The sequence below is a fragment of the Grus americana genome, chromosome 10 (genome assembly GCF_028858705.1).
Source record: "Grus americana isolate bGruAme1 chromosome 10, bGruAme1.mat, whole genome shotgun sequence".
NCBI lineage: Eukaryota > Metazoa > Chordata > Aves > Gruiformes > Gruidae > Grus > Grus americana.
In genome coordinates this window covers 12,656,730-12,670,625 of record NC_072861.1, presented here as the reverse complement: position 1 = coordinate 12,670,625, position 13,896 = coordinate 12,656,730, and the positions used below count along the sequence as shown (strand labels likewise).

At 38.6% G+C, this 13,896-nt stretch overlaps 1 protein-coding gene across 2 annotated transcripts in view; it reads right to left on the bottom strand.

Annotated features, from left to right (window-relative positions):
- GALK2 (galactokinase 2) overlaps positions 1-13,053 on the bottom strand; it is a 54,128-nt gene extending 41,075 nt beyond the window's left edge. The window contains exons 1-5 of one of the 2 annotated variants that reach the window (XM_054836528.1): positions 12,760-13,053; positions 10,184-10,272; positions 8,644-8,767; positions 4,389-4,479; positions 1,356-1,502 (exon numbers count right to left, since the gene is read on the bottom strand). In XM_054836528.1, coding sequence (XP_054692503.1) covers positions 1,356-1,502; positions 4,389-4,479; positions 8,644-8,767; positions 10,184-10,272; positions 12,760-12,812 — 504 coding nt within the window. In that variant the 5' untranslated portion in view covers positions 12,813-13,053. The remainder of the gene's footprint in view (positions 1-1,355; positions 1,503-4,388; positions 4,480-8,643; positions 8,768-10,183; positions 10,273-12,759) is intronic. The other variant, XM_054836527.1, reaches the window with a different exon arrangement.
- Positions 13,054-13,896: the final 843 nt, after the last annotated feature.

Below are 13,896 nucleotides of genomic sequence, written 5' to 3'. Positions count from 1 at the left end.
ACCTGTGATAAGACCACCTATGCAAAACCAGAAGCTTCTTTCCAGACCAGGTACACATGTATAAAAAAGCATGTCTGTCACCTCCAACCCTCTTACTGCAAAGTCTCATTCACCAAATTGGGATCCTCAATTCCATGTTTTCATCTGCCATTATACTACATGTCTCACCTCACAAACTAGACCCTCTGTTAAGTGTCCACTCACTTACCTTTTGACCACACATCACACCAACACAAAGCAGGGTCAGTGACTGTAGCCACATCCTTCTATGTAAAAAAGCCACCCTGCCTCACCAACCCTCCTTCCTTCTGCCTCAACCCTGCCTGATACCTTCCTGAAGCAAGCACTGTGAGGCGTGCAATGTGGGATGGAGCATCTATTGCTGAGTGGATTGCTGCAGCTGCAGCTACATAGAGAAGCAAGTCACAACTGATCAGCAAAAACCTTCTGTGTGGATCTGTTTATCTCATGGCTCAGAGAAGTGCTTGTATACAAGCACAGTTAACAGCTGCCATCATCATGTACCACTTTAAGTTGGCTTTGTACCACAATTTGGGAATGTCTGCCTTAGACAATAGGCACAAATATGCGTAACAGTCACATTTAGATCTGTTCTTTTCTCTTCTTGACAATGTTCTAATTTAAGATCCTAGTTTCACTTAACCAGACATTTTTACTGGAGAGAACTTCATTCCCATATGGCACCTTCAAGGACCATGACTCCTCCAGAAATTTGTATTACATGAGCCAAATTCTACTAACAGTTGTACTGCTAACAGGTCACATACTTGGGGTTTGTTTTTAGACTATTGTTTGTTTAAAAAAGTGAGGAATACATTTTGGATTGTAAATATGTTCATTCCAAAAAAACTGTGAAGAGAATAAGGAAAGTCAGATGGAAGAATTTTACCTCTACTTTGTGCTGATTATATAATTTATCAAGAAATTGTTCCACAGGCCTCCAACAGATGCTCTGCTGTTAAAGCCATGAAAAGTCATTCAGGGAGAGGGTGAAGGCCTCGGGGGTGTGGTCCACATGCTTCAGCACATATATCCTCAGTCCTGGCCTGCGATAGCACATCTGGTCCAGGCATGGACCTGATGGTTGGCCAAAATACAGGCTTACAATAATGCTCCTTTTTTCAGCTTTAATGTAAGCCTGTTTTCTTGCCAAATTCAAATCCTGCCAAAATTTGGCCAAAGATGTTTGCTCAATTGTGCAATATCTTAAGTTTATATCCAACAACTCTTTGCAAAAACAATTGTATCGTGTTTTTAATGTTTACAGGCATTAACAATATTTAATTTTAAGTAGAATTTTACTGCTGACACTCTCGTGTTTTACAGTAAATTACCTTAGAGAGGGTTTTTCCATTAGCTCTTAGTGTCACGAGTCCTGCACAGCACACCAAAGCACTGGAGCTAGAGAGACCAGAACTTGGAGGGATGGTTCCATCTAGCAGACAATTCATTCCAGTTGGGTTATTAAGACCAAAATGTTCCTAACAATGAAAAAATAAACAATCTCAGTTTCAAGTACAGACAGGCTCAGGCTTGCAATTATCTCATACTTAGAAAGAGAATCTTTCTGCTGAGTTGCTGGAACCAAGGACCTGCTTCTGGTATCTCCAAAATAAAGCAAAATTTTCATTCTATTCCTTAAGAACAAAGCCAATGGTAGGGCTTCAGCCAAAGGTATGTCTGCAATTCCTGTACACAAACATATATGAGCTGACAGAACTATACCCCAAGCAGCATTCGGTATGGGCTAAATGCCCAAGAATTTACTAAGCTTCGTGGGTGGGTTTTGCAGCAACTGCCTCTGCTCTGAGCTGCTGTGGTGACAGTACCAGAGGTTACCAATCATTTTATACCCTACTTTTGTCCTTTTCTCCACAGCTCCTCACTTAAGGCATCCTGAAGAGCTTAAGGTCCACTTTATGTTTCACATCTAATGCTGGCACATGGTATTAGGGTACCATATCATGCTGAGGGGCAATTAGCAGCCACGCAGCTGTATTCAAAGCCGAATACTCCTATCTCCTGAAGCACCCACAGGACTGACACTGAGAAAACCACAACGGTACTTGAAGGGCGCTATGCTTTAGGAGGCGCAAAGACATACCTACCAGCAGTGACGGTCTCTGTCATGCTATTTTTAGAATAAAGTCTACAATATTTTCACATACATGATAGATATCACAGATAATACATTTAATCCAGAAGTCATAAATGCTTGTGTACTCTTTTAATTACTCTTTAGTTGCTTTGTCTTTTTATTTATAATCACTTTAAGGTAAATTTCTCTCTGTTGTTAATTTGAAATAATCATGTAGTACTTATTAAAAAAACATTGCATGTATATGGGGGAGGTATATGAATAGCTACATTCTGATACAGATTTACACGTCAATAAACTATGTTACAATGTCAATAATCACAAAAACCAGCAGCATTTCCATAAAGAAATGCCCACCCTCAAAAGATTTCTACTACTTTTCCTAAAACAACTTCAACTATAAATACCAATGGTAGACATCAGCAAGCACAAAGAGCCTCCTTTAATGTCTTCTACCATCACTTCAAATTATTTAAATTTGCCTTTCTACAAATATAAGGGAATTCATACCTAAAATACTATTGCTGCCCATGGTGCTTCATGAAGAACACTAGACAGGCTTGTTCAAAAACAGAACAAGCTTGAGTAACCAGAAACTGATCCACAGTTTCTGGATTGTCTTGAATGTGAATCAGGCTTGCAAACTTATCACGCGATGTTTAAATAGAAAACGTACTTCAGTTTCAAAAATGAAAATGGACTTTGCCAAGTTCTGCAATAGTTCTGTCCCAAAAGGATAGCATGTTCAACTTAATATAAACAGATTATCCCGCTGGACCCTCTGAGTGCTTGTATTTCAGCGTTTCTTAAGTCTGTAACATTTATGCTTATTTTCTGCCAGTGCTAGAGTCTGTAAACCTGCTTTGCAAATTAACCTTCAAGTATGAAAGCTTGTCCTTAGGAAACAAATCTCAGTAGCAGACTGCAAAATAAATAAAGTCAATTGGTCATGCTAGCCTTAATATAAGAAAGGATATATTGTAAAGAAACCTAATCTATATCTCTACAGTCAATGCAATTTAAATGCCTGTGTTACTGAGCAATACAAAACTGAAAATACGTTACTGCAAACATAAGTAATTTATTGGGGTCTAAACATAGGGGCGGTGGTCTGTTTAGGAACTGTGCATTGCAATAACGTGATTTGTAGCACTGATTGTTCCAAATACTGTATTTTGAAGACTCTGGTGGCAGGTCTGAGGCAGACTTTGTTGGCTGTCTGCAGGCCTTATCTATTGGATTGTCCCATGGGATGACCTAGATGGCCTCTCCCAAGGCAAGCTTCATGTGCTTTAAAAAGCAAAATTACCCATAATTTGCATTGGCTGTGGCGACCTGTTCCTGACCTAGTCATTGCTGTTTATCCCATCTGGCCTTCCAGAAATATCACTGGAGCTGAGCAGTCACCATGGTTTTTCCTCAAAGGGCCATGAATCACCTGCAAACAGCAGGTGAGATTTATAGGAAGTCTCAATTACAAGTTCAGGCTGCCTCCCAGGACAACACTGATGATCAGTACTCAGTTTCATAAGCAGTTCAGTCTTCAAGTCAGTCTGGAGACAGACTAGCTCACAACGGAGAAGATAAAGCTCAAATGAGCAGACAGGAAAATGTCTGTTCAGTGTTCCCGCCTTTACTGTAAGTGTGCTGTTTCCTGCATAGCTGCACTCTTAACTCAGGAAATTTTGAAAATCCCATTCAAATTCCACACACTGAAAATCTGGATAAGTAATAGTTCTTACTGGAATATTTCTTCTCTATGTTGTTTACTTACTTTTTACATTTTCTTTTGTCTACCGCATGAGTCAACTTCACTCGGTTGCTGTGCACAAGGTGTAAGTTTCCAACACTAATGGGAATTAATGTTTTTTTAAAACATTTCCATAGGAAGAAAAAGTCTAAAATATGATCTTTGTGTCCTGACAGACAAGCCTCCAAACCTTTTCAAAAGCAAATTTTAATCAGATGATTCCATTAGAAAGCATTCTTTTTAACTATGAAATACAGAAATGTCATCTGCATAATGAGTTTGATCATGACTTTACTAAATAAGTCATTATTTGCTATTGTAATTTATGTAATAAAAAAGAAAATAGTACTCTGCAAATATTTTAAAACAAACCACTCATATTTCCTCTTCAAATTTTAACATACTTAACTGTATGTCAAGAAAAGCTATAGAATGCAGGGAAGTATTTTGAAGGTGAATACATAGGATTGTAGTATTTCACTTCACATTAATTTCGCAAGTTAAATGGATTTGCCTTACCTGAATACCCTTCAGTCCACACAGGAAGTAGTTATGCCATTGAGGTTTGGTTTTGTTAATCTGAATGTTATTAACACTGGTACTGAAATCCCTGCAAAACCAGAAAAACCTTGAAGCTTTAACTTCTCAGTAAATTTAGTTTGAAAAAACATGGCTTATTACTGCCACCTGCTGATGAACAAAAACATTTCAATGTTAATTTTCTTCAGTGCAATGTTTTTCGGGTTTTTCTTTGTACAGATCTCCTTTATTAACAAATTCTATAAGGATATTTTAGATGGAATGATAAGAACTTTTAGTTAAGTTATAGAATTTATTTAATAAAATTCAGAAATTAAACTGCCTTTGGCATCCTTAATTAAGGCAGCATGCCTTCCATCACATGTGTATATGTTCTCTTGATCTCTTAAAGAAGTGAAAATCTAAATAATCATATCTGTCAAACCTAGAAAGGAGATAAATACACTTCAGGCTCTCCGGTAATCCCTGTATTATGCAACCCCCAAACCTGCCAACCAGTGTAAAGATGGACCCGCCATCCTGCCTCCTCTTCATATGATCTAATGCTAGTGATGCTGTAGTGAGCTACTCCACTTCTGTTACCAGTCTACAACATATTCCTAGCTCAATGTTACGTGTCAGCTCTTAGACTTTAAACCTGGAATTTTGTCAGTTATACATTCAATTTCAACATTCAATACACAGCAGAAATATCAGAGATTGGTGTATAGTTTAACATATAAGTTGCTGTCTTTCAATCTGAACTGTTAAAAATAGTGCTACTTATAGTACTTTATCAACAATACAGCATCAAAGAATTGTACAAAGTTAGTGTCAGAAATTACTGGGGTTTGCAGAGTAACACAAAAGATCTGAAAGGGAGTATTGCACTTACAACAGAAGGAACGTTTGGCAGTAACTGTAAATTCTTCCAATTTGAGATTTATGTGTATTTAGAACAATCTCCCAGAGAATAAAACAATATCATTTTGCTTATAGTTTTTCAATCTAATAAAAAAAAGTACTTGTAAAATAGAAAATATTTGTCAAAGGTCATGAAGAGTAAAAAAAATCCTGTTTGCTTATGCTTATTTTCTACAATAATCCTAAATTATTATTGTAAAAAAAAGCAAGGTTGATGGAAATCAATGTATAAGTTATTAACAGAAAGCAAATTTGAAGTCCTCTTTCCATCAAAAAAGAGTCCAAGATATTTTATCTTCGTGATTCTTTTTATACAAACAGACAAAGTAGAACTTCAATGAACAAGAAAATATGTATTTGCTAGTTCTCAAGATAAATTAAAATAATAACTTCTGAAAATGCATTGTACTCATTTCTGCAATCTTCTCACATAGAAAATGAAAGAAAAATTGGCTTTGATTTTGGCAGGTTTCATATGGACATAATTCACACAAACACAGAATGTGAGACCATCCAGATCCCCAGAATCCTGAAGTCTATTTTTTTGTTATCACATTCAATTATTTATAGAAAACCAACTCCTAAATGCCCAAGCTTTATGTTAAATTAGTAAATCTTTGGGCTTGCCTTTAATCCTCCTACTGGACAGTAGGAAGTTTGATATAAGAATTTTATAATAAAATTTAAAATAAAAGGGGGAAAACATACCCATAAAGTAAAAATACTCTGATACTGTCTGTTTCAGTCTTTCTTTTGGGAAGGATTGTTGGGAAAGCTTGCCCCTCCTCCAAGGCTAGATATAAGGATTCCAATTCTTCCGTATAATTAGAAGAGGTGAGTTTTTTGAGTAGTGTGAAAAAAACCCATGTGGCTGAGGTGTTTTTTACTCCTTGAATAGTAATTAATCCTTATTTCTGGGAGACCAGTTTGGCTCTTTCTCACAGAACTTCATTGTCTTGTCAATCTGTTAGCTTATCTGTTTGAGTCCTCTGTAAAACAAAATCTGATTTTTTTAATAAAAAAGATTTTCGAGTTTTGCCATGAGATGGAAACCAATTGATAATTATCATCCTCTGGCATTTCTGAAGGCATTTTGAGAAGTACCATGTCAGATATTCTGTGTACACGTACCTCTCAATTACAAAGATGTTATATGAAGGGGAGGTATCGGGAACTTCAAAAGACTGTAACTTTTTAATACTGTTTTAGTCCAAATAACATAAAAGGCATCTGATCAGTTGGGATGATTTATGATGAAGAACACATAGGACTTTTTTCCTAAAAGTTAACATGAACTTTCAGGGTGGAAAAGGGCTACAGAACTGTTACACATTTTACCAGTTCACAGAGCAAGGATGAAATAGGAAATAGTGATTCTACAGAGGCTTGTTTGCCAAAGGCCTATGCATATGCATTCACCACAGGCATAAATCTACCAGTGTAACAGGCTGGGAAAAAAAGATATACTGTCAACAGTTTTGTTATATGGTGTAACATTCAAAGTGTTGAAAAATATTTCTTTGTTATGAAATTATGCGCATGTTTTAGCTTTGTTTTTAAGCAACAGTGTCTCAACAAAACAGAGATGCTTAATGCTGTTGTCCGAGACCTCTTCTAGCTTTATGGTTTAAAACATATGATTTCAAACTGAAACCAGGGCAGATATAAAAATATAATGACTGTGTATGCAATTTGAATTCAAAGGCTGTAATTCTACATTTGGTAGGAACTGTATGTACCTTAGGAGAAGGCCATTTCAATTGCAATGTAATGTGCCAAAGCTTAAAGACCAAGTAAAAATGTTTACCTTTTGGTTACTGCTTTATTTAGTATCCATTATAACTTCTCCTAATCAAAGCTATTATAATTCTGGAACTATCACCTCTTGCAGAACGGTTTTGCAATACAGTGTAAGTCCTGTTGGAGGTTACTATTCAAGAAAGGGAAAGGTCCCACTCACATCTTCTATTTCCTTTCCCCCTGCTCACCACTGCATGTTCCTACTGTTTACCTCAACTCAGCTTTAGTGCTGAGTGCATGGCAATTCAGTTCACTAAAATGACAGAAAATTAACCAGGCAAAAAATGGGTGAATAGTGCACTCCACCTTTAAGATCAAACAAGTACTATACCTGGTAAAAGGCAGAGGGTAGATCAATGTCAGAAGCAGGGACAGGGAGACTAGGGGGGAAAGAAACAAGCCTTTGCCTTTTGGCAGTGGCAAACTCTTAATTCAGCCCAGCTGTAATGTGAAAACATACTCCACAAAGTGAGTGAAAAATATTTGAGTATTTATACTTACCATGGAAGTAAAAATTCCTTTCAACTGCCTTAGTTGCAGGCAGGAGCTCAGAACATATTTTTATAACAAACTGAGCTTTAAGCAGGAATATGTGCTTAAATAGTTCCCACTTTTGGCAATATGTTCCTGTCCCTGTGCTGCCATACACTGTGCTTTTAGGGAGTAATTTACCATTGGCTTAAACCAATGGCTTGAACTAAGCTTGTGCTATTCTGATTTTTGCAAAATGCCTACAGAAGTTCATGTGGATGAGTGACCTGATCTGAACTGCCATGCAACCACACAAATATCAGTCTGTTACAAGGAAGGAGGCAGGAAAACGTGGCTGAAGTTGAAAAGAATCGCAGGATTATTTCCCTATGTTCAGCACTTGTGAGGCCATAGCTGGAATACTGCATCTGGTTTTGGGGCTTCCCAGTACAAGACAGACATTCGCAAACTGCAGGGAATCCAGCAGAAGGCCATCAAGATGGTTACAAGGAATCTCTAAAGGTCCCTTCCAACCTAAATTAGTTGATGATTCTGCAGACAAGCAGCTGTGGAGGAAGTGGATGAGAGGGAATACAGATTCTTTGAGCCAGGACTGTTGCTAAAGCCCTTGTGTTGTGAAAATACAGCCCTAGGTTCTCCAGAGCAGGGGAGTGTTAGCTTTCATATGCAGTAATTGATTATGAAACATTTCACTCCCTTCTCCAGGAGAAACTGAACTGCTGCCAATTAGGGGGATTACATCAAGAAAGATGAGCTAAAAGAAATGAAGACAGGATTGCGCTTTTAGAAAGATTGAAAAATCAGAGGCCTCCTAAGAGAAATCTGAACAAACAGGTAGGAGAAAGCAGCAGCAAACCTGTTGCTCTAAACTAATATGCACAGCATAGAGTCAATGGGATTCCATCTGCTTATATAATTTGTTTCACACAATTAAAACTCTATATTGCAATGGAAGTTTGTCAGATCTCTGAAAAGTTAACCTATATTGCAATTACCTAAAGAGGTTTATAAAAATTAGTGAATAAAAGTAATTACTTACAAGTACAAAGAATTGATATTTGCCAGTTGCACAACTTGAGTTTTTACAGGGTCTACTGCAATCAGTATATCCTGTTCTATAGCCATAGGGAGCACGGCGTAACCACAGTAGTCTATGTGTTCTCCTACCGAAGAAACAGATAATTAAAATATTTTGTAATAATTATTTCTAGAATAACAGTAACAGGGCCTCTACAGGGATTCAGTGTTGTTTACTGTACAAAACAATTTCTGAGTATAGTCTCAAGTCTTATTATTTAAAGTTTGGAGTGCATATCCTCCATTTTATATTACTGCACAAAATGTTTGTTCTTTCTTCAGTGATTTTATCTATTGCACCTGTTTATAAATCTTCATGTTTTAACATTGGCTTATAAAAATTAAAAAAACACGATGTAGATTATTGTCCAGCAATGAGAACAGCCACATTATTTGTACACTCTTGTGACAGTACAAAAAATTAAGTCAAATTAATCACATTTAACTGATGCATGGAAGAGACAAAGGCACCACATGACTCCTCATGATGTGATCTCTGCCCGTGTGAGTGATTCATTAGCCACTAGATAAGCCTTGTGGTGGAAATCTTTGGGTTTTTTCCATAAAATTTCTGGACCTTTTCCCAAGAAGATAATAATTATATTTAAATAATCATTAATACATTTACATACAACACATAAAGTAACACTCAAATAGTAACAGTAATTCAAATTCAAATAGTAAACATCATCTCTCTTGGGAATAATTCCCAGTTAGCATATGCTGTCTATTTAATATTTATGATATGTTCATACAGCACTGAGATAAAAATTATCATTAATTGCACAATGGACTAACTAGTTTTTAAAGCTCTGTTTTGCAGGATCCTTTTACTTACAATGTCTTCAAATGTGTAGAGTTACTTTATGAATATACAAGACATTGAGCTCTAGAGAGAGCTAGATTTCTCATGGATAGAGAAAACTCAAAAATCAGGCTGCCACAGAAATACAAGTAAGTCCTAAATACAAAATAATTGTCTCTCCAGTCTGCCAGTGAATTACAACCAAGTGTTCTAAGTTCTGTGGACATATGTCTATGGAAGAGTAAAGAAGAGGAAATGATGGTAGAATCATTTCATGTTTTATCATATGCATTGCTGTGTGGCTGGTTGTATTTGGTAACTTAAATTATAACGCAAGAGAAAAAATATACTAATTTAATTTGTGGATGCACTGTTCATCAACTACTTTAGATTAGATTTCCAAAGCCTTTCAAAAAAATGGTATCCAACCATAAGCTGGCAATCTACTTCAATTTTCAAAACCATCGCTACTGTCTATAAATGGTTTTTTTTCCAAAACTGCTATGTGAGTGTGCAGTTGTTTATAACAAGGTGTTGTAAAAGCTACTAAGGCATTGTCTTTTCCATTTATCACAAGCAGCTTCTCTGAAAAAAATAAAATTAACACCAACCTTATTTTGATACTACGTTTTAAACTATCAGGCTTCCGTGATGGCAGATAAAATAAAATAACAGAAGATTAATTTTTCTCTTTTACCTATTAAGTTGACTCGCCCTGGTGCACGAACATAAAACTTGGGAGCCGATCCAAATTTTGATATAAATGTCTCCTTCAGCTTCTGCAATCTGAAAGGCAGGTTAGAAACATTTAGGACTGTATTTGCATAAAAGGCAGGAAGTTTCAATGTTCCTTGAAGTACATTTGATTCAACTTTTTGAAGTACATGGAGTTTTCTCTATTACATTAGGATTGACATTAAGCTGCTTATTTTTGCTCTTCACATAAAGTTGATTGTGACAGAGAAGACTCTATTCAGAATATTCTAATTAATAAGAAATGTGTATGTTCATTTGAAAAGGATAGAAGGGGCCTTGTTTAATTTAAGTCCTCTGTCTGGGTTGGTTCTAGACAGAAGCAGAGAAGGCAGTTGTCTGGGGTAACAAAATACCATGGCCCCACCTATCTCTCCTATGCCACAGCTCTGTAAAACTGTTTGCCATTGAGGAAGAATCTGGCAGGTGGACCAATGGCTCATTTGTGGCACTGGGATTTGCCACACACACACACAGGCACTCCCGTCAAAGTCAGCTCTGACTACACCAGGCCTTTTATCAATTTCTATATTAGACACTACCTCATTTCTGTACAAATGCATATACAGAGAACTAGAATTCCAAACCTCAGATTATCCCTGTAACTTAGTATTTACTCTACAGGTTTACAGCAACAGTTCCCAGCAAGTTATTCAGGTTTTCCATTTGGAGGTGCTAGACATGCCACTGAAAGTTCCAACGCAAAGAAAAATTTAGCATATTGCTTTATTTCCCAAGACTGTGAGGGTATCTAGCTTCCGCCCTGTGTTTGCAAAGTTGGGACGCTTTAGTGTGTCATGCAGGAACAGTGGGCAAAGAAAGACTGAGAAGAGATTAAGCCATTATCTTAGTGAAGTATAAGAAATTTGATAGTGATTCACTTCAAAGCTACCTTAAAGCAATTTAGGTTGCACACTAACCCATTAACTTTCATTAATGTAACATTAATGTAACAGACTAAAATGATGAAAAAGTAGTAAGAATACAAGAAAAATAATCTTTAAAATATTTCAATATTACAATATTTCACTGGCATACCCTGTTGGCTTCAAATTATGTAGCCAATTAATTTTTTTGTTTGTTTTAGTCTACTAATAAAAATCCAGTAACAGGAACCCTGCTAAGGTTTCTACATTTAGTCTAAAACTAGAACTGGAGGCCTAGTTAATACAAAGCGTAAGAAGACAGCAATGAGAAACAGATGTTACAAAATTTCACAGTCAATTATTTAGTTTGTACTTCTTTGTAAAAGCTGTGTTACTGTCCAACTACATATATTAAAATGTTTTGTAAGATTTCTTTAGATGGAAAGCTACAAAATATTATTTGTTGTGATTTATTTTTTAACAGATCTTTCAGTATTTTTCCACTTTGGTGTCCAGTAACAAAGCTGTATTAGGTCCCTTTATAATTTCCCCTTCTTATAATCTCCCCTAGTATTAACTAGGTTATCACTCTTCCCATCAGCCGAAGCAATTTCTGCCATTTCATTCTACATCCCTTTTCTAGATCACGTTAATAATAATATAGTCCATGGGGGGATCTGTTGGCAGAATTCTAGGTGTTAACTTTATTGCTTTTTGTGTCAGTATTTAGAATGTTTCTTTGTTTCACAGATATTTTTATAGTGGTGTTGGTACCAAGAGACTAAGAACAAATAGAGCAGTCATGGGGGCATGTTTATCTAAGTGCTGATTGATCTCCTTTTTTTAATATGGGCTTTACGAGCAGGCCCGACAAAAGACTACTTACAGGCTTTGGCCTTGATGTTGCAACACGCATGCTGCATTTTAAGCATCTACATCAAAGATGATTGTCAGAAGTGTTAGGCAAAGGCATCCCTCACAACTTCACACATTGAAATCTGGAAATGCTGGACTTTTCCTTTCCACATGACTTAAACTGAAACACAGTGCAATCATACACAAGTAACAGAAGTTTTAAAAAATGACAGTTCTCCAGTGCTAACGCTTGGCATTTCTTTTATAGCCAAAAGGGTGAGAGGATAATCAGCATCCCCAAAATTCTGGAAAAAAAAATATTAGGAGGAATGATGAATTAATTATTCCCCCTCCTCCCACAGTGGCACTGTGCAAGCAGCTGCAGGGAGTTATGTTTGATGGATAAGGGGCAGGCGGAGCCAGTGACCAGCGTGCGGCCTTGTAGCAGCAGGAGAAGGGAGCTGCAGGCCTCTCTGCGAGCCCAGGCCCGTTTGCCAGCCGCGAAGTCAAAGTATGCCCAGGCCAATGTGGCTGCAGCAAGGGTGCTCCCGGGACCACCAAAATGCAGGTGTCGCGCTATTTGTGTTCAGACAATCAAAATACCTCAAGTCAAACCCCTCTCACACCTCACACTGGGGCATGGAGACAGACTATCCCACCTGTCCTCCCACCTCCCCTGTCCGCCTGCAGACCGCCCGCCCGCCCCGGGATAAACAACGGCGAGTTTCCGCGTCCTAGCTGCGGACGTGGCTTCCCGCTGCGGGGCCGGGGCCGAGGCCGAGGGAAGCGACCCACCCACCTGGGCTGCTCCACCAGCTGAACCGGGAAAGTGCCGGGGGCGTCTGCCGCCATAGCGGCTCCCCCCGCCAGCCCCTGGCTGAGGCGGGCAGCGGCGCGGCGGCTCTGGCTGGACTGCGGTCACGGGACAGACAGACACCGTCCTTCCGGGCGACGGAGCTGGCAGCCCGGCCTTCTCCCCGCCCCGGCGGCAGGGCACCGCTGAGGCGACGGTGCTCAACCCCCAGGGCTGTCTCGCGGGCACACTGGCACCCTGCAGGCTGTGGGGTTGGTCTGTCCTCGGCTCCTCACCCACAGTCCAGACGTGACAGGAAAGCTGCTGTGACATGTGAAGGAAATGTTTTTTTTTTCCTTCATTCCTGTCAGAATTTAGCTGGCAACAGAGAAACTTTAAAAACTGCCCCAGCTTGGTGCATGTCGCCAGGCACAGGCTGCCCCCGCGGGCGCCTCGTGAGTCCCATGAGGTGGGAGTCAGGCCAGTGTTGTGCATTAGGCCAGTGCTGGTTCTCCAGCAAAATACATGTGCAATGAAAACAATAAATAAATGGGCAATGCTTTCGCCTACAGCATTATTTCCCTCCCCTTGCTTTTTTCTGGTGTGTGGTTCTGCCAGCTTCCCTCAAACAAGCAGTCTCACAGCTCCTGTTGACCCCTCGAGATTAATGGTTGCAGTTACTTTGAGGAACTGAGCTTTTCAAAGGCATTTACAAGCTCACTTGCTCATTGTTATTGTCTATTTTGGTGTATATATTGAAGCCCCTAATATCCCACTCACAAAGCTTTAAGTGCTCAGACTGAGAGAAGCATAGTAACATTGAGATTTCATTGTGGATTTACGTGTCTTTCTGAGGTAATTTTTTTTTCTCCTCATTAGTATGGTTGGCAGAATAGAAACACATTTTTTAAAAGACTTAGCAGTAGCCATAGGGAAAAAAAAAAGACCATCAGAAACTGTAACAACATAAAATGACCAACAACAGAAAAATCTGGAGACCCAATAAATACTGCAAATGCGTCTAGGAGTCTCTGAGAACTGCAGACCTTGTGAAGACTGTGGAGACAAAGCCCGGCTGGGGCTTTTGCCTCAGTTGAAAGCGGCAGCAGAAATTAGCGTGTAAAAGTCTTTAGAAAGGTAGTG